General features: G+C 38.4%; 1 protein-coding gene across 5 annotated transcripts in view; it reads left to right on the top strand.

Annotated features, from left to right (window-relative positions):
• FHIP1A (FHF complex subunit HOOK interacting protein 1A) overlaps window positions 1–19,592 on the top strand; it is a 125,246-nt gene that overhangs the window by 74,608 nt on the left and 31,046 nt on the right. For all 5 annotated transcript variants that reach the window (XM_072121399.1, XM_072121380.1, XM_072121390.1 and 2 more), the window contains one exon: window positions 2,555–2,641. In XM_072121399.1, the coding sequence (XP_071977500.1) occupies window positions 2,555–2,641 (87 nt within the window). The remainder of the gene's footprint in view (window positions 1–2,554; window positions 2,642–19,592) is intronic.

Genomic DNA, 19,592 nt, shown 5'->3' with positions numbered 1-19,592 from the left:
CTTCCGGCCCGAAATTACATTTTCTAAAGCTTCACCTGAAGTTTATGACTAAATTACCAGCGTATACCACTTGTCCCCTTTATTATTTTAAAGTCATTTAATTGGCAATTTTGCTGATGAACAATAAACATTAGAAAGAAAAGCTATATAATGTTATATTTCCACATGACTGTATAACCTCAGAAGATGACACCATCTTGAATACAGCTTCAAAACTGAAGAGAGCACTTGAAATCTTCAGCTAAGTTACTTATAATTCCTACTGAAGGGGCTGTCCGCAATTAGAGAGAATCGCTGTTTTCTTACAAAATCAACACAACATCTGTCAATAGGCAATGGGTTGCAATTGGTCTATAATAACACAAAAACATAATGATAGATGGGTCACTGGTTTTGGGAGAAAGCATCCATGCCCCTTTTATTTAAAAAGCATTTCCTTACACACAAACCAAGTGCAGATATAGAAATCATATATTTTAAATGTATTTCTCCACAATTGAGACTTTTACGTACTACGTTGTGATGCAGAAGAGACGGTATGGATAGAGATCTCTTCATACATGTTTCCATAGATGTATTATGTAGCTTTTAACTGCTGTTATTGGTGCTGGCACTGGTTGCAGCGATTAACCTCTTAAGTGTTATAGTCGAACCCGATTGCAACACTGCCTAGCACTTGCCAAAGCGATGTATAAAGGGACTGCCATATATCCCCTGTTCACCCTTGTTCAGAGGGCCCCAATCAATTATTATGACCGGCCTGAACCATACCAGGTCTGCCGGAGGCACACCGCTATAGACCATCAGTATATACACAATAATGTGCAATACAATAGAACTACAGTATATTGTATGAGCAATTGGATCTGATCAAAAGGTACCAAAATGGAATCAATAAAACATCTGCTCATCATGCAAAAAAATTACACCTTACAGTTCCGTACAACAAAGTATGAAAATGTTATGGCTATTAGAACATGGCAAAACAGAGATTTTTGTTGCTAAGTTTTAAAAAATTATTTTAAAAGTATTAAAGCATAACAAAACTATATAATTTTGGTATAGGAACTGAACAGCGAAAGTTTTAAAACTAAGCCTGTAAGAAAATGCTGCAATTGAGAATTTTTTATGTCCAACTTTCCATTACATTTCATGGAATATAAGATTTTTAATTAGTCCCCAGAAAACAGGTCCTCATACATTTTTGCAAATGGAAAAAATAAAAAAATCTATGGCTTTTGGTAGGAGGGAAGTAAGACAAAACACATCACTGAAAAAGGGCTAAGCACCATAAGGTTTCTGATGGGGATACTGTGCAGAATTACAGGGGTGCAGCAGGAGACCAGCACTGGGGGATCCCCTCCAGGAGAAGCCCCTGCTGAGGAGGTCACTGGGTGCAGGGTGTCACACACCTGGGTGCTGCTGTGCGTGTTATCTTCATTCTGGGCTGTGGGAGAAGCAGAGAGGAGCTTGTAGCAGGATCACATGTAACTGCCTGAATCTAACATTGCGGCTAAACTGCGCCAAAATTGCGAGTAAACTGTTTTAAAGTAAAGTGATTAATAAGAGGCAGGAAATTAACTTATCACAGATGGTTGTAGCTTGTGATAATTCTGGCAAAACAGTGCGCCAGAATTTAGGCACAACTACTACACTTAGGCGCACAAAAGTGATAAATGTGGCCCAAGGTTTTCAATTTGTAGCGTGTTAGTTTATGTTGCAGCTTTACTCAGAACTAACAGCCTCTGCATTGCAAATGCTGAAGTCAGATCAGCAACACCACAAATTTCATTAAATCTTGCCACTGTATTCCCATAACTCAACAGACATGTTCCCTTTAACAGTGTTAGTTATGCAGTTCACATCCGGATGAAGAGTGTCCTCAAAGAACACTGGGAGTTATCCTGAAATAACACATTGTACACTGTGGTTATTTACTGCAATACAGACATTCTGCATTTGTCATTAAATCATTATTTTTGTAAATATAACTTTTAAAAGCAAAAGTAAAATATTTTAGTATTTCCAATCAATAGGATTTAGAGAGTAGATGACCTATGATAAATCTGTTTTGGATGTTTCAAACCACACCAAAATATTTGCTGCTGCAAAATTAACTTTTATTAATTGATTCCTTTGTATCATGTGTAATAGAATTATGGGTGATTATAAATCACCACCTTTTACATCCTTAGAAAATCGTACAATTCTGATCAATGTAGAAGACTGGCAGGAGAGGCTCGTGCTCACAATAAGACAGTAGATCTAGTATGTTGTAGGTTTTCTGTAACACAGTGATCATGTTCAGGTGGCACAAGTGTTCAGGATCATGTGAGGCGAAACTTTAACATACAGTACAGATCCATTGAGAGCCCTAGTGATGATCATATCACTAATGAGGATCCTGATGATGTTTGTTGGTCCCATAAACACGGAAGGTTTTCTTTAAATTCTTTTTAATTCAATCACTTAACATTCAACAATTAAATGTCTTTGCAAATATTCATATGTGTTTCTAGGCACATTAAGTAATATTAGAATTTTTCATTTTTAGGTTGCCCATCCATTAATACGCGCCCAACTTGTAGACTATATCTACAACGGGTTCCTGTTACCAGTTTTAGCTCCTGCTTTGCATAAGGTAAGTTTACAAACCATATTGGTACACCGAATTGTTCCCTTTCTTATACTACTATAGATCAGGTGGTCTTGTTTTCCTCTTCAGATGAGCCTTTCAGAAGCACAAGGGCCCAAAGGGGAAAGTGGGTCCTATCCTGCTGTGAGGAGTAGGTTATGTTTCTCGCTCCCAACTCTCACACTGGATTATCCTGCCTGATTGGTTTATTAAAGGGGTTGGACACTTATAACAAAAAACAAACAGGTCACCAATATTTTACTTACCCTGTTAAAGCCTTCCATTTCCCAGGAATCTGGGGTCATGTGACACTCCAACCACTGATATTTTACTGGTTATGATGGAGGGGGCAAGGATACAGTAATAACTGTACAGCCCCCTCTATCCACCAGAATCCTGCAGGACATGAGAATTTACAGGAAGTCCTGAGTCTTGCTGCCATGGGGTCCTATGACCCGCTGCTACCAGTGTCAATCAACAAACTTTAACAAACTTTAACAAACAAACTTTATCAGGGTAAGTATAATATTAGGCTCTATTAGGCTCTTATACTTACCCTGCTAAAGTTTGATATGTGACCAAACCCTTTAGTAATTCCTCCCAAAAAGCCACTTGGGATGTTAGTGTTAACCCATTTACTGCTCTTTACTGCCAGTAAATCCAAAGGTATATTATCCCCTTTATTACCCTAGATGAATATATCATCTTTAGCAGATGATATATAATAAATATTTGTTAGTTAATCTCCCAAACTTCCGGCTTATAATGCAGCATTATCTTTACTTACAGACTACTTTTAGCCAAATCTACCTTAATAATACAGGGGGTAAAAACCCACTGACAGACACTCTATGTTAGAATATAAAATATGATAGAAAGTACTAGAACTTTAAAATACATCATATAAATGCATGCAGGGAAATCTGCCAGACCTATCCATTGAGAATTTATGATGTCAGGTAGAGTAGGGATACACCCCCAGACTGGTAATGCCCAGTTGTGAATGTATACATTTGTTTCCAGAACAAATAACTAAATGGATGACTCAATGCCAAATGTTGAGATAAGATCCTCCATAATAGTTATTTTATGGGACCACCGTTATTTAGTAAATCAGTCATAGTAAATCATATCAGGAAATTTAACAGGTCCCCTTTTAGCTTGATTTGCATATTGACAGAACAAGTCTTTTAAAAATTTTGTGGCTACGTTTCCAAAATTGAGCGTGTCATGATTGAAATGACCTTATGCCAACTTGTAAAATAACAGCTTATAGATAACGTATCAACCAATTACCTCTTCATAAGAATTATTGATGCTGCAGAATGATACTTGTCACAGCTTATTGGACTGCTAGAAATTTAATGTGTGTGGTTTTTTATTTAGCTTGTTGTCTTATTATTTAGATTGCATTTTCAATTTTAACTTTCTCTTATAAAACTTTTCTTTTAAATACTATAATAATGTTCTGTGTATTGTAATTTTTTTAGTACTATCTGTGTACTATCTCATCTTGTAAATTTCTATCTTTTGATCACTACTTGTATTTAGCCCCAAATACTCATCTATAGTTAGAGATGCTAACATTCACAATTTATTTTTTGATGGACATATTCATCATTACAGGGATACTAAAAGTGTTTTTTTCCGGGTTATAACAAAAAAATTTTAAATTGCCCAACTGCCTTTTGCACCTATCTGGAAAACCCTCATATAACTTGCACGTTATGTTTCTGTGCTTTCCACCATTTACATCCCTGGCTTCCTGTTCTGTTTATTTCTGCGGCTTGAAGCCACCAAAACCAGCATGCACTGGTTCCATCCTTACACACTGTCACACATCCCCTAATATTTTTTCTCACCTCACTGAAAGTTTCACTCCTTGTCCTCAAGTACCATATTTTTCAGACTATAAAACACTTCTATAGAACGCACCCCAGATTTAGGCTTCTGAAAAAGGAAAAATATATTTTACACCAATTAAAAGATCCCTGTTAGTCGCACTAAAGCACAGCACACACAGATCTGCTACATCCATACAGTTACACACACAGCTCTGCATCATCCATACAGTTACACACAGCTCTGCATCAACCATACAGTTACACACACAGATCTGCTACATCCATGCATTTACACACACAGCTCTGCTTCATCCATACATTTACACACACAGCTCTACTGTACACATCAAGACACACACAGCTCTACTATACACATGAAGACACACACAGCTCTACTATACAAACACAGAACCCCTTCCACTCTTCTTCTTACCCTGTCCCAGCACAGCGTGTCCCCATTCTCGGCAGCATGTGTGTGATGTAAGAAGCATGTGATCAGTCACATGATTCTGACATCACCGCAGGTCCTGTAGGACACCCGGGAGAGGGGAGAGCAGTGCGGAGGCTCCTCTCTGGGAGATTGGATGAAGCTCTATATCAGGGCATAATCCGATTTCCATTACAGTGGACAGGAGGCTCTTGCAGTGCTGGATCCTCCTGACCTTTGGTCTATAAGACGCAGGCACTTTTTAGCAAGATTTTTTCTTGCTAAAAAGTGCGTCTTATAGTCCAAAAAATATGGTACCTTTTTTAAAATTGAATTCCAAGTAATGGAACCTCAAACATTATAGCCTGACTCAATAAAATTCAAAACTGAAGGATATACACCGACACCTCCACTCACTGAATGGCTGCACACGGTGATCTGAAGTTGTTTTTGATTCTTCATGGTTTCCTTTGAGTGCCATGTCTTTCGCGATTCAGAATAAATGTTTCACCATCCACCTCTGTAACCATGACCAAGTCACCTCTCACATTATTCCCTAAAGTTTCCAAGTTTTAATCCCTGTGCCATGATCTATTACACGCTACCTTGGCTAAATAAAAGTTTGACTCCCCCATGGCAAAGTCCCACCTCTGCTTACAGTGAGAACATCCTCTTTCCCTCTCAGTCTTACCAAGAGAGGGAGACTGAAACTGCCAATGAATAGTAGATGTGTAGGCTCCACACATGCAACAGAATTGAAGAGAATGTGATCTATCTCTTGGAATACCTGTGTGGCCTACAATACATAGGCAGGACCATACAAACTCTAAGACAGAAAATCAACACCAGTCAAAGGCAACAAACTGTAAAATGACAGCATGTCACATCACTTCCCTCTGTTCCACGACAAGACTTTTGACCGAAAATTCACTGCAGTAGAAGAAATTCTTGAATCGATATACAATAGATTTGAAAAACTTAAAATTAGAGAATCCTACTGGATCTATAAACTCAAAGTTTGGCCACCAGGGGCCTCAACAAAAGCATTGAAGGATGTTCATTAATTTCATTACAATTTCTATTCTACAATGAAATTATTTTATATACAGGCGGTCCCCTACTTAAGAACACTCGACTTACATACGACCCCTAGTTACAAACGGACCTCTGGATATTGGTAATTTACTGTACTTTAGTCCCAGGCTACAATGATCAGCTGTAACAGTTATCACAGGTGTCTGTAATGAAGCTTTAGTGTTAATATTGATTCTTATGACAACCCAACATTTTTAAAATCCAATTGTCCCAGAGACCAAAAAAGTTCTGCCTGGGATTACAATGATAAAATATACAGTTCCGATTTACATACAAATTCAACTTAAGAACAAACCTACAGACCCTATCTTGTATGTAACCCGGGGACTGCCTGTATATGTTTTTTTAATATTTATAGTAATATATAGTTATATAATATATTATATATATTTATATAGTAGATATTTTTATAATTCCATAAAACTAGTCCTTTTTTAGGAATAGTTCCATTTATATGGTCCTTTTATGTGGTCATCTGTGTAATCTCTGAAATTCCTAACAATTTACCGGTATATCTCATTGTTATGCCATACATTTTATCTTATGTACATTTCATGATCCTCAATCTTTTTTATGAATATTACATTTTTTAATCTGCGGAAGGAGGTTGTCCACGTTTGAACGTGTAATATTATCAATAAATTCTCTTCAAACCTAACGCATGTGTGGAACTTCTACTATCCTTTGGTGCTGTCCCAGTCCCCCTCTCCTGTAGTCTGCACACAGAACCCCTTTAAAGAAGATGTCCAATTCAGTCCTCAGAAATGATATGCAATTACATACATACACTGGGTGATCACTTCCTACGCATTTTCTTCTCTTTGCAGCATTTCATTTTCATGTTATAGCAGTTGTCCACTTTCAGCAAATAATTGATGCTACTTTCTAATATATCAATGGTATCAAACGTTCTGTATCAATTCCTTGCTGTTTTCTAGATCTACAGGACTTGCTGCTTTCTAGATCTAGTCCTCTTCCAGTGGCTAGAAATCTGACCATGGTCATGTGATGGACACGCAGGTGCACAAGCCATTATTTTCTCCTAGAGTAATCAGAGCCGTGTGATACTTAACGGCCTGTGCACCTGCATGTACATCACAAGACCATGGGCAGATTTCTCTCCACTGTAAGTAACAGAAGGATGTTTTACAGAAAGACAGCAAGAACGATACAGAACGTATATTGGAAAATTGTATAACTTTTCACTACACAAACAATAGCAATTATTTGCTGACAGTGGACAACCCATTTAAATGTGACTCCAACAAAGCTACAGTGCCTACTGCGAGTTTGAGGTAGTCTGAGACACCTCAAGCGTGATCTTGCATGGTCACAGAATATTAATCCTCCTCTTGTGATAATGACTCCAGATTGTTTTCATACCCCTTTAAAGAGAACCTGTCAGGCAAATTATCTCGCAAAACTAAATATATTTCCATAAATTGCCATTAGAAAGAATTGTCCCTTCTATATGCCTGTAAACTTAAGTAATGATTTCCTAAAGCTGTATGCCAATGACCTGAGATGGTTCCAATGAATCATTATCATATTCAGCTGTCCAGCTTATTCATGAGTGGGAAGCACAGCCAATCCCCCCAGTGCTTGACTGACAGCCTGTATAATGATGTGATACTCCCGGTGCAGGCTCCTCTATGTACTTTCTGGTGCTGCCGCCCCCTGCAGCCTATGTGTATATTCAACTGCTCCAGGATGCAGCCATGTGTATAGCAGAACATGTCAGGTACTCGTGTAGCTGATTAGCTGATGTCTTTGTCTCTCACATGTGTGTAGCAGAACATAGCATGTCAGCAGGTAAAGCACAGACACCAGCAATTCTTTACTATACATTACACACAGACATGAGCAGGGGGAGGAGAAGGGGGGTATCAGGGGTAACACCACTTTCTCTCTCCATGTGACTAGTCTCATTTACATAATAAAAAAGATGATTTTAGAATTAATTTTAAAAGAATGAATTGACTAGATAAAGGCTGGGATGGAATCTTTGTGAGCTGCTCCATCAGGTATAGGTGACAGGACCAGATGACAGGTGTCCTTTAAAGCACTTTAAAAAACCAAGTACACTTACAAACTCTGGCAGAATCTGCTCTTCTTTTAGCTTCTTATGCCATGGTTTTTGCAAAAAAAGGCTTTTACAATTATACAAATGAGGTCTGAGGGGCTCCGGGCTCCAGAGGTGTTAATGGTGCCTGGAGCCACTCAGGTTCATTTGCATAATTCTTAAAGCCTTTTCTTAAAAAACAAAGGCATACAAAGCTAATAGAAAAGTGACACCTGCCATAGTATGTAAGTGTGTTTTTTGGTTTACAATCCTTCATCCTAGTGGTAGATGTATTTTAAGTAAATATCCTGAGAAAGGCCTGGATCATCCCCTTCCCCTTACATATCCTGGCTTACCCCCTTACATTTAGACCCCAAGGCACATTTCTCACCAGCAGCTACACCCATGCACGCAGTTATACTTATCAGTAATATAGTGAATGGGGATCTGATATCTAATAAAATAATTGAAGAATGATTATAACCTATAGGCTACTAAATCTCCAGGGAGAAAAGGATGATTAGCCAATAATAGCCAAAATTAAAGAGAGGCAAAAGAAGGAACCTAGAGGTTCACTTTCAAATACAATTAATATACATAGGAAAAATTCTGAGGGTGAAGGGAAAGTGTAATTGTGAACATTATCTACTGTAGTGGCCTCATTAAGAACAATTAGATTGTCATACCTGGGTAATAGTGATGAGGACAATCTCTGTGACTCTCTTGGCAGGCTTTCTTCATTTTCGGTAACACTGACACAGATGTAAATGTTTTTGAACACAAGATAATGGGGAGATTAGGAAGTTTAAACACTGCAATGCGCTGTAATCCACAAGGAGTCCTTCTTAAATGACAGAAAGTGAAGTACCTTTGTTCTCCTCAAGACTCCAGAAGTGTGATCAAGCAATTCATTTAGTGGCTATTAAGTGCTCTAGGATGATGCCGAAAGAATTGACCTCGTCAGCAGTGATTTTGCTAATATCGTGGCTCAGAGGACTGTGTTGCCTGATGCAGTTAATCTATTGCCTCTCTGTGAAGAAATAGATTTTCTCTATTTTTGGTGTGAAATCTATAAAATATAATATTTACATTTTTTAAGAATGATTCTTGGTTATTGTTTTGTAATGACAGTATGTGCTTTAACATGAAGATTAGATGTATTAGCTATTATAATATGATCACTCAGAGTCAAATGTGTGGAACAAAAGGTAGCAGTACAATGCCACTTTAGCTTTGAATTTGGAGACTTTTATATTATAAAAATTCCCTGTATTGAATTACAGTAAAAAGGCTGGTAATATGCAGGCATACTCACAGTGGGAGATCAATAAATAATCAAGCTCATAGTCCTTCCTATCTGTCAATTTTTCTAACTTGAAATCCCCAATTAATATCAGATAGCATTTAATTGTGATGTTTTCTTCTTTCTATTTAAAATACATAACTATATTTGTAGGGGATTCAAGTGAGTGTCTGAGTTTGAAAAACATGGCTGCTTTCTTTCGACAACACCTTCACATCTGGTCATGGGTAGAACATGGTATTTCAACTATGCTTCATTCATTTCTATGCAGCTAGGCTGCAAAAACTAAGTGTGACATTGTTAAACCCCCGCAGGACCCTTTAAAGGGGTTGTCTAAGAGCATAAAAATCCTATTGGTGGTAAGGAGGGGGCTGGTTAAAAAAAAGAAACATTTTCTTATCTCTGCGGTCCCTTCTGGTGTTCCGTGTTGCCATTACTCCAATTGCTGCCCCATGTAAACAAACATGGGCACAGAAGCCACAATACGCTCAGCTTACGGCTGGCCTCGACCACTATTCCCAGCGCTGTAGCATGCGGGAAGTTGAACGCAGCATGGCTTCCATGCCCCTGTTTGTTTTCATGGAGCATTGACTGGAATGATGGCAGCACAGGACGCTGGGAGAGACTGCGTAGGTAAGTAAACGTTTATTTCTTTTAACCAGCCCCCTCCCGTTCACCAATAGGTTTTTTTTAATGCTGTCGGAAAAGCCCTTTAAGGGCTTTGTGCACAATGCACATCTATGGTGGCCATGAGCTAGCTGCCATTTTTGCAAGTAGCTCATGGTCACCATTTGAGGATGTGTGAATGGAGCCTAACTGCAGCCTACTGTCCATTTATTTCCATAATATTCCCATGTGCTGCCTTCATCGTATCCAAATAATATTTTCCTATTTGCACCTGTCAAGTATATGACAACATTTTCTGTCTCTGAGTCTTGTCTCTCAACAGAGTTATAGATAATAACAGACAATAGACAATAAATTCTCAGTTCATATGGTGAAAAAGAACTTTGTTACCTTAGGAGACAAAACATGGTTGTACTATTGCTTTGCACAGTGCTTAGGTTGTGTCTCAGTCCCAGGATTCCATGTTTTTTTTTATTGCTAAATGGCGAGTTTTGAATGATTTCAGGGGGTAAACGAAGGGCAAATGCATATAAACTTGAAAAATGGCTGTGTGCCATAAATTTGTTGGTGGACAGCGCAAGGCTAAATGTAATACTTTTCAATGGATATTTTTTTTCGATAACTAGAGCATGTCCTACTGGATGACTCATTATCCAATGGAAGCCAATGGGCCCATGAAAAAAAAATACATGTGCCCTTTTTTTAACATATGTTGAAAAAAGGATGACAGATGGATCCAACATGTTCATTGAAACGGACAAATGGGTGGGAAATGGAAGCCAAATGGAAGGTTATATATAAGGTTATACATCTTATATAACATCTTATTTTTTCACAACGTATTATTTGCTTTTTCTTGTGCAAGTAACATAAAACTGTCTATTGTGGCACCATTAGACCATCTATTCTTACTTTGCACCTTTTATTAGTTGGCTTTCCCGAGTTCTGAAATTGGTGTTTTTAAAATTTTGTGCATTTGGTTGCTGTATTATAATTCTATATAGAGTTTCTTACTCCAGTTTGCAAATGTAATTAAGAAAAGATAAATTAAATGAATCCACATTGTTTTAGCAAATTGCTTATGGTAATGATAGAGTTAGGATATGACAACCGCTGTGTCTTTCATGTCTTATGTAATTATTTTAATTGAGTACTGTATATACTCGAGTATAAGCTGAGACCCCTAATTTTAACACAAAAAACTGGAAAAACCTATTGACTCGATTATAAGCCGAGAGTGTGAAATGCATTGGTCACAGCCTCCCAGTATATAGCCTGCCAGCCCCTGTAGTATATAGCCTGCCAGCCCCCTGTACTATATAGCCTGCTAGCCCCCGGTAGTATATAACCTGCCAGCCCCCGGTAGTATATAACCTGCCAGCCTCCTGTAATATATAGCCTGCCAGCCATCTTTAGTATATATCCACCAGTTTCTGTAGTATATGGCCTGCCAGCCCCTGTAGTACATAGACTGCCCCCCTTGTACTATATAGCCTGCCAGCCCTCTAGTATATACCATACCCTCATTATAATGCCCCTGAGAATAAACAGGCATAAAATTCACCTTCTGAAGCCCCCACGGCAGGTCTTCTTCTATACAGCGATGCTCTGGCATCAGCTCCGTGTCCCCGCGCCGTCTGTCGCAGGCACCATCACGTCAGCCGCTCACTGACATTATAGCATGTTCTGATGCCGGTGCACATAACACAATGTCCGCGAGCGGCTGACGTCACGATCCCTGCAATGGACTGCGCGGGGACACAGAGCCGATGCCAAAGCATCGCTGTATAGAAGAGGACCTGCCGTGGGGGGGGAGGGGTTGGAAGGTGAGTACACTGTTTGTTTTCTTTCTTGACTCGAATATAAGTAGTATATACGGTCCTTTTTTTTTTACGGAATTAAGTGGATAGTAAAAACACTTAAAACTAAACCATAGCATGTACAGTATATTTAATTCTAACATTTGGATGCTGAAACTAAAATAACTGAAGAACACATGTAATTACCAAATAACCCTTTAGAACCAGTTAATATTTAATTTCTCATTATAACACTGCAGATTTCATTGGTACAGTGTACACACTATTATGTCGCTCTGCTCACCATTAGATTTCCTCGGTCAGTGGCCATAAATTGCCATGCTGGTCACTTTACTAGTCCCAGAGGTGAGAAGCCTGGTGGATTATTGAGCCGCTGCTCTGATAGAATGTGAAGCTAGGACTCCAGAAATACACCTCTGTGGTGTCATTAGTATTTTACTAGCCTCATTCCTGGGACACAATGTGTAGCTTGAACACAATAAATATTGTGCTTGTTAGGCAGGAACTACATGGATATAATAAAGGGGGCATTATTAAAACTCTTTATGAAACTGGCGTGGTTTGGAAATAAACACTTGCATTCCTTATTTTGCTTGTTCAGGACTTTCTTAATGAGTATAGTTATATTTTTGCAACTTTTTAAAAATACATTAGAGAGTATAAGTTTTTCATATGCCAATGCAATTTCTAATGTGTTTTTATTATATGTATCAAACTGAACAGTCCATTGACATCTGATCATTTAAATTAAAGGGGTTGTCCAGGATTTAAAGAAATGCTTGCTTTTTCTTTTCTTTGGCAAAAAAAGAGCCAGATCTTTGTAGGAGATGTCATTATTTCTTGATGAAAACAGCAAACAAAAGTTAAAGTTATCTGAAAATCATAAGAATTATATCCAACCTTCTTGCATCTTGTTACAGAGCAGGAGGAGATGGGCAGACTGATATATAGTTTTGTGTGGACAAGATATTGCATCTTATTGTAAAAAGGTGGAGTAAATGTACATGGAATAGAGACATATCAGTAGAGATGAAATAAACTCTTAATAATCAGTATTACAGTATGGATTATTTATGAAGTACCATACCTTGCGATATCCAATGGCAGATTTACCAATAACACATCCAATTTAATTATTTTGGGACCCCAGAAATTGTAGTGGGGATACAGAGGGGGAGTTGCACCCAATTATCCAAGACCAGTAGTTAAAAAAATAGCCAATAAAAAACCAAGGAGAAGCAGGATACTGATCCTCATCCTGCGCACATGCTTCAAAACCAGACACAATTTTAATTTTTTTGCACAAGTTGTTTAAATGAGCCTAACTTTAAAAAAAAAATTGCACTAACTACAAGACTAAAAGAAATATTTATTTTTACACAAAACATTTATGGTGTGGTCTTTAGGGACCCAGATCAACTTCTGTAAAAATGTGAGCTTTTGTAGTAGAATCACAATCATATGTTTTCTCATCTTTACAATGACATCAGAACTATGGTTCTAGCTGCCAGAGAGTTCACAGTATAGCTGTTTGAAGTGATGCTCCCCTCCAGGTCCAAAAAAGTGACTCTTTACTGCATATAAGTTTGGAGGTAATCTTAATAGGTAAAAAGAGAAAAGTTTTAACATAAAAGAGAAAAAGCTAGTAAGGATATTTCATAGCCAGCTTGAGGGTTCCGGTAGTTTAGTGGTGTAAAAGCTGGTGACAGATTCCCGGTATTCCCGGTAATGTGTGTCCACACACATTAGAGGGGTATTCCCACTTCTGTAAATTCATCTTATTGTTTGTATAAGGAAAAGTTATACAATTTTCCAATATACTTTCTGTATTTATTCTTAATAGTTTTCTAGATCTCTGCTTGCTGTTCTTCTATAGAAAGCTGTATTGTTCACTTCCAGTGGACAGAAATCTGACCTTGGTCACACAGGTGCAAGGCTCATTAGTATCACAAAGAGTAATCAGAGCTATGTGATATAAGAGCCGTGCACCTGTGTAACCATGGTCAGATTTTGGTAGTAAGCAATGAAGCTTTCCATAGCAGGACAGCAAGCAGAGATCTAGAAAATTGTGCAGAATTGATGCAGAAAGTATTTTGAAAAATTGCTTAACTTTTCATTATACAAACAATGGCATTTAGTTGCTGAAATGGAAATATCCCTTTAAGGCTATAGTAGTGGGGCAAACAGCAAACAGACTCATTGCTCCAAATTGAAACTGGGGTTATTAGCTTAAGACTGTGCTGTTGCATGGAGGTAATATTACTGACTTTTTTCTTTTTATTAAAAGCTAAAATAACTTTTCTTTTCTTTGTGCGACACTGCTTGTAGAAAGTCAGCTGCTGAGAAAACACAGCACGTTTTGTTGTCTTGTACCACGCTGAGGTTCTATAAATCACTGAGCAGTGGAGCGAGGGACAGGTATATGTGCCATGCCCTTCCAAGCCCTGCTGATCACATATCTGGTTCCCTAGTCTACAGCCTTCTGCAGTGTGATATATCCCACATTTAAAGATAAATACCATATCTTTAGCACAGACCTATAAACTTTATATTATATTATTTTCTTTTTACTTTTCTTATTTATAAAGGTGCTGACAGTGATTTAAGTGGACAAGGAGGCTTATTCATCTGCCGTATTGACTTTTGCAAGTTTGATTAATACTTTCTACTTACTTACTTAATACTTACTACTGAAAGATCCATTCAATCTATACTGATATGGAAAACAGTAAGAATATAAGAGTATTCCTCAAGCAGTATATGATCTATGCCAGTTTATTGAGTTTTTGTTAAGAAAATGGATAAGAAGACGACTTTTCTGTGGTACACAAGAGATCCCTGTTAATCTTAACTAAGAAAAGTTTTGCTGTAAAAGATAAGATAGATAAAATCAAATAAAAGTGTTAAAAAATTAAGGTATAGTTTGTTGTACAGGGAGTCCCAGGGTTCTATAGGATTGTTCCTAAGCTGAATTTGTATGTAAGTCGGAACTGTATAGTTTATAATTGTAGCTCCAGACAAATTCTTTTTTTTGGATTTTTTTTATTTTAAAAATGTTAGGTTGTCATCAGAACCAGGATTAAATAATAAAGCTTCATTGCAGGAACCTTTAATAACTCATTGGGATTTGAACCCAGAACCTGAAGTGTCCATGTACAATAATAACACAGCGCCTCAACCAACTGAGCTATAATCTCAGGCACCTTTAACCCCTTAAGGACGCAGCCATTTTGCAGGTTAAGGCTCAGCCCGATTTTTTGGATTCTGACCTGCGTCGCTTTATATGGTTATAACTTTTGAACACTGTTACTTATCAAAACGATTCTGAGATTGTTTTTTCCCCACATGTTGTACTTCATTTTAGTGGTAAATTTTGGCAGATAAGTTTTGCGTTTATTTGCCATTTTCGAAATTCAAAATCATTGCGTTTCCAGGCAGATAGATTTACCACCTAAATAAGTTGCTGAATAACATTTCCCATATGTGTACTTTACATTTTCATAATTTCTGAAATGTCTGGATAATTTATTTTGATGTCACGCGGCTTACAAAAAGAATATCGCTTTTCCGGATTTTCAGAATTGACTATTTTGGGGATAAATACAGTTTGGAATGAAATTTTACATATTTAGCATCAAAACCCCCGTATATAACCAACCCATTTTCAAATCTGCACCCCTCAAGCTATTAGAAACCGCTTTTACGAAGATTGTTAACCCCTTGAGATCTTCATAGTAATTGAATCAAAATGGAGATGAAATTTAGAATGGTCAAATTGTTCCCTTATACGTTCATTTAGCACTAAAATTTACACATTTCCAAAATATAAAAAGAGAAAACCCACCATACAATTTGTTCTGCAATTTCTCCCGAGTGCAGAGACCCCCCACATGTGGCCGTTACTTGTTTTATGGGCGCACAGCGAGACGCAGAAGGGAAGGAGCGCCCTGCAGCTGCCAGGATTTTAGTTTCCTCATTGGCCCCTTTTGAAGGCTATAAAATTTTCGCTTTTGCGTTATTGGGGCCATGTGATGCCATTTTTTTTGCGGGATGAGATGCTTTTTCCATTGTTACCATTTTGGGGTTGGTATCACCTATTGTTGAAAATTTAGGAACTTTTTTTGAGGGCAGGAGTAGAAAAGCATCAATTCTGTACTGGATTTTTTACTCTTTTTTTTTTTGGTGTTCACCGTATAGACTAATAATCCTGTTATCTTTATTCTATGGGTCGATACGATTACGGGGATACCAGACATGAATATATTTTCTTACGTTTTACTAAATTTGTCAAACAAAACCCTAATGTGGGGAAAAATCTATCATTTATGTATTGCCGTCTTCCAAGTGGCATAACATTGTTACTTTTTTGGCTACGGAGCTGGTTGATGGCTTGTTTTTTGCGGGACATGTTGTACTTTGCACCAGTATCATGTCGGAGTACACATGGTTTTTTTATCGCATTTTATAGCATTTTTTGTGGGATTGAATAGCTAAAAATCATAATTTTTGGAAGGTTTATAGCAGTTTTTTTTTACGGCGTTTATCGTGGGGGTTCAATAATGATTTACTTTTATTCTACGGGTTGTTACGGACGCGGTGATACTATATATGTGGGGTTTGTGTTATGATTTAGACTTTTTTTTTAGTTATATGTCTCTTTATATGTTTTGGGGGTTTTGGGCATTTTTAGTGATTTATTACTTTATTTTTTTATTGAATAACATTTTTTTTTTTACTTTTTCACTTTTATACCATGGGACATGAAGAAGCAATCTTCTGATTGCTTCTTCATGATAATATTCTGCAATACTCATGTATTGCAGAGTATTATCAGTGTCAGCCTATACACTTGCATAGGCTGGCACTGTGCCAGTAAGATGACGTCACAGACGCCATCTTACTGGCAATTCTTGCAGGTAACTCTGGGGTCCAGATCGGACCCCAGAGTTACTATAGCAACGATCGGCGCACCCCGAAAACGGTTCGGGGGGGCCGATCGTGGGGGAAAGACCCCCCAGATACATGTTAGATGCCGCGGTCGCGCTGACCGCGGCATTTAACGGGTTAAGCACCCGCGATCGGAGACAACTCCGATCGCGGGTGTTACACTGGGGTGCCGGCTATCAGTCACAGCCAGCACCCCGTCTTTCCCGATGCCGGTTCGGCTCAGATCTTGAGCCAAACCGGCATCAGCTCAGCGTCCGATATATCGGACGCTGAGCGCTAAGTCACTGAGCTCAGCGTCCGATATATCGGACGCTGAGCGGGAAGAGGTTAATAACTGCTATAGCTGTTTATTGTATCCTAGGGCTAAAGTACAGTAAATTATCAACATCCAGAGGTCTGTTTTCAACTACGGGTCATCTTTAAGCGGGGTGTTCTTAAGTAGGGGACCGCCTATACTGACATCGAACACTGCCAATCCTAGAGGTGATGAATTGTACCTCAGATTTGGCTGTATTCTGGTTATCGCCGTGTTCTTGCTTATCAGGAAAGTTTATACATTGTGCAAACGATTGTCGTTTTGCTTCTGATACAAGCCATTAATGAAGCTAATTAACTCTGTATTTACTCGTCTGCCTTTAAGCAGAAGTTCTCTGCTATCTTTCTTAATTAGTTTAAGATACTGCAAAGGCAGCACAATTTATTTATCACCCCACTTACTAATGGATGATTATAGTATGTCTATTTACAGATCCCACTGGCACCTGAGGATGTCTATGCTGTGACCGCAGTGGCTGTGTTCTGTGCACCGACAGGCACAACAATGCAGTCGCATCTGCTCTCTTTCTCAAGTGTGCTTCTTGTTTATGATGGTAAAGGGAAAATACAAAAACAACATTTTGTTCTGCAGTTGTAAGCAGTTACATGCTCATACAGTCTGCATACAGAATAAAGAATGGTCTGTGCTCCAAGAAATTGAGCTTAAGGACCTGCAAAACATTCCAAACCTCTGGCATTTATATTGAGAATGCAGAATGCAATCTAGTGTGTGTTGAAAAATAGTGAAATATTAAAAATTAGGAGAGGTAGGCGTTCCTATGAAATTCCTCCACAACAGGCCAAGCCAAACCAGGATGCTGGGGCAATAAAACCAGTGTCTCCAAGAACCAGCTTCCTACCATAAAATACATGGTGCATGAGATTTTCTCTGTATCCTAAAGAGGATCAGCAGTAGGTGATGGCCTACAGATACCTGAGGTCACCTTTATAATCCCATAATAGGCTATAAACATCAAAGAAATATGTGGCATAATTCATATTTTGGGGACTTTATAAAGGAAATGATGGAAGTAAGGCCAAGTTTTTAGAATACCAGCATGGCAAGATATCAGCACATACAAATTTTGAGGCACGGGGTATTGTACACTTACTAAGTCATAAAATGAAATAAACATATTCCAAGACTTCTGGAATTCCAAGGCTGGTAGGCTGGGGGGATTTTGAAAAACTTCCAGAAATGTTTCCAGGTAAAAATTTTCATTTTTTGGGGATCCCTAGCAGATAAATTGATTAGTTTATTTCTGCTTCCCTAGGCACCAGACTTATAATGTCGTTAGAGATGAGCGAGCATACTCGTCTGAGCTTGATGCTTGTTTGAGTATTATGGTACTCGAAGCGGCTCGTTGCTCGGACGAGTATCTCGCTGGCTCGAGATCGAGCATTTACTTAAGGAAACACAGTGAAGAACAGTGAAGAATACAACGAAAACAGTGAACACAGTGAACACAGGATCATTTAAGTGAAGAACACATTGAAAGAACACAGTGAAGAACACATTGCAGACGTTCCGTACATCTGCTAACTTATCCGAAGACACGAGCGCCAAACGGTGTTCTTCACAATAGTATGTGAAGAGCAATATGTGTGAAGAACACATTGCAGATGTATGGAAACATCTGCAATGTGTTCTTCACACAGATTTGAGTGCAGCTGAAGACCGTGTCTGTGTCTTGGGTTTGTTCTCTCCTCCTGGTACCGGGAGCTATGAAAGAGTTAATTGTAAAGTCACCATGCAATGGGGGGTTTGATCCCAGATAAAAATCTCTAACAATACCATGGTCTAGTGTCCTAATGCTGTCCCTTCTTTGTTGTGGGTCTGTAAATAACTGAGGTATTCCTGGAACATAGAAGGGTTGAATCCGTATTGAACTATAACTGTGCACAGAATTGGTGCGCCATTATGATACGTGACTAGCTACCAAGTTGCCGTGGGGATATAGCCTCCTCATTCATTGCCGCAGAGCAAAGGGGGCATGTGCTTACACTGATGCGCATGTACAATTTTTCAGATTAAGTCACTGCCAAAATAACCTGAAAATCCTGTCATGCTGCCTGTTATATCCCTCATGAGCCAGGGCCAAAAATAAATGGTGAAACACGTACGATAATTAAGGATCAGCTGTAGATCTAGGCAGGATGAGACGAGGCATATTGCAATAAGGGCTGGATGAAAAGGGATTGCAAGGATCAGAACAAGTTCTATTATAAATGCCAGGAGAGGAGGCCAATACAAATTTCTCAGAATAGCATTTTGACTACAGTAGTAGCTAAGGGAGAAACACTCATAGCTATTATATGACAGAGAATAGGGGACAAAACTGAGTAAATTAGCTATGGATTAAATAGGAAGGACATTCCCACAATAGGAAGGACATGTTGAAGTGTCATCAGTAATGCCATTTGCATTACACACAGAATATTTTAAACTCACCTTTTGATTAAGTTTGTGGGTTTATTTTTAATAAATCAAATACATATTTTCATTTTATCTGCAAT

The sequence above is a fragment of the Engystomops pustulosus genome, chromosome 1 (genome assembly GCF_040894005.1).
Source record: "Engystomops pustulosus chromosome 1, aEngPut4.maternal, whole genome shotgun sequence".
In the NCBI taxonomy this organism is placed as follows: Eukaryota; Metazoa; Chordata; class Amphibia; order Anura; family Leptodactylidae; genus Engystomops; species Engystomops pustulosus.
The sequence above is the reverse complement of the archived record's forward strand: the minus strand, read 5'-3'. Positions and strand labels throughout refer to the sequence as shown.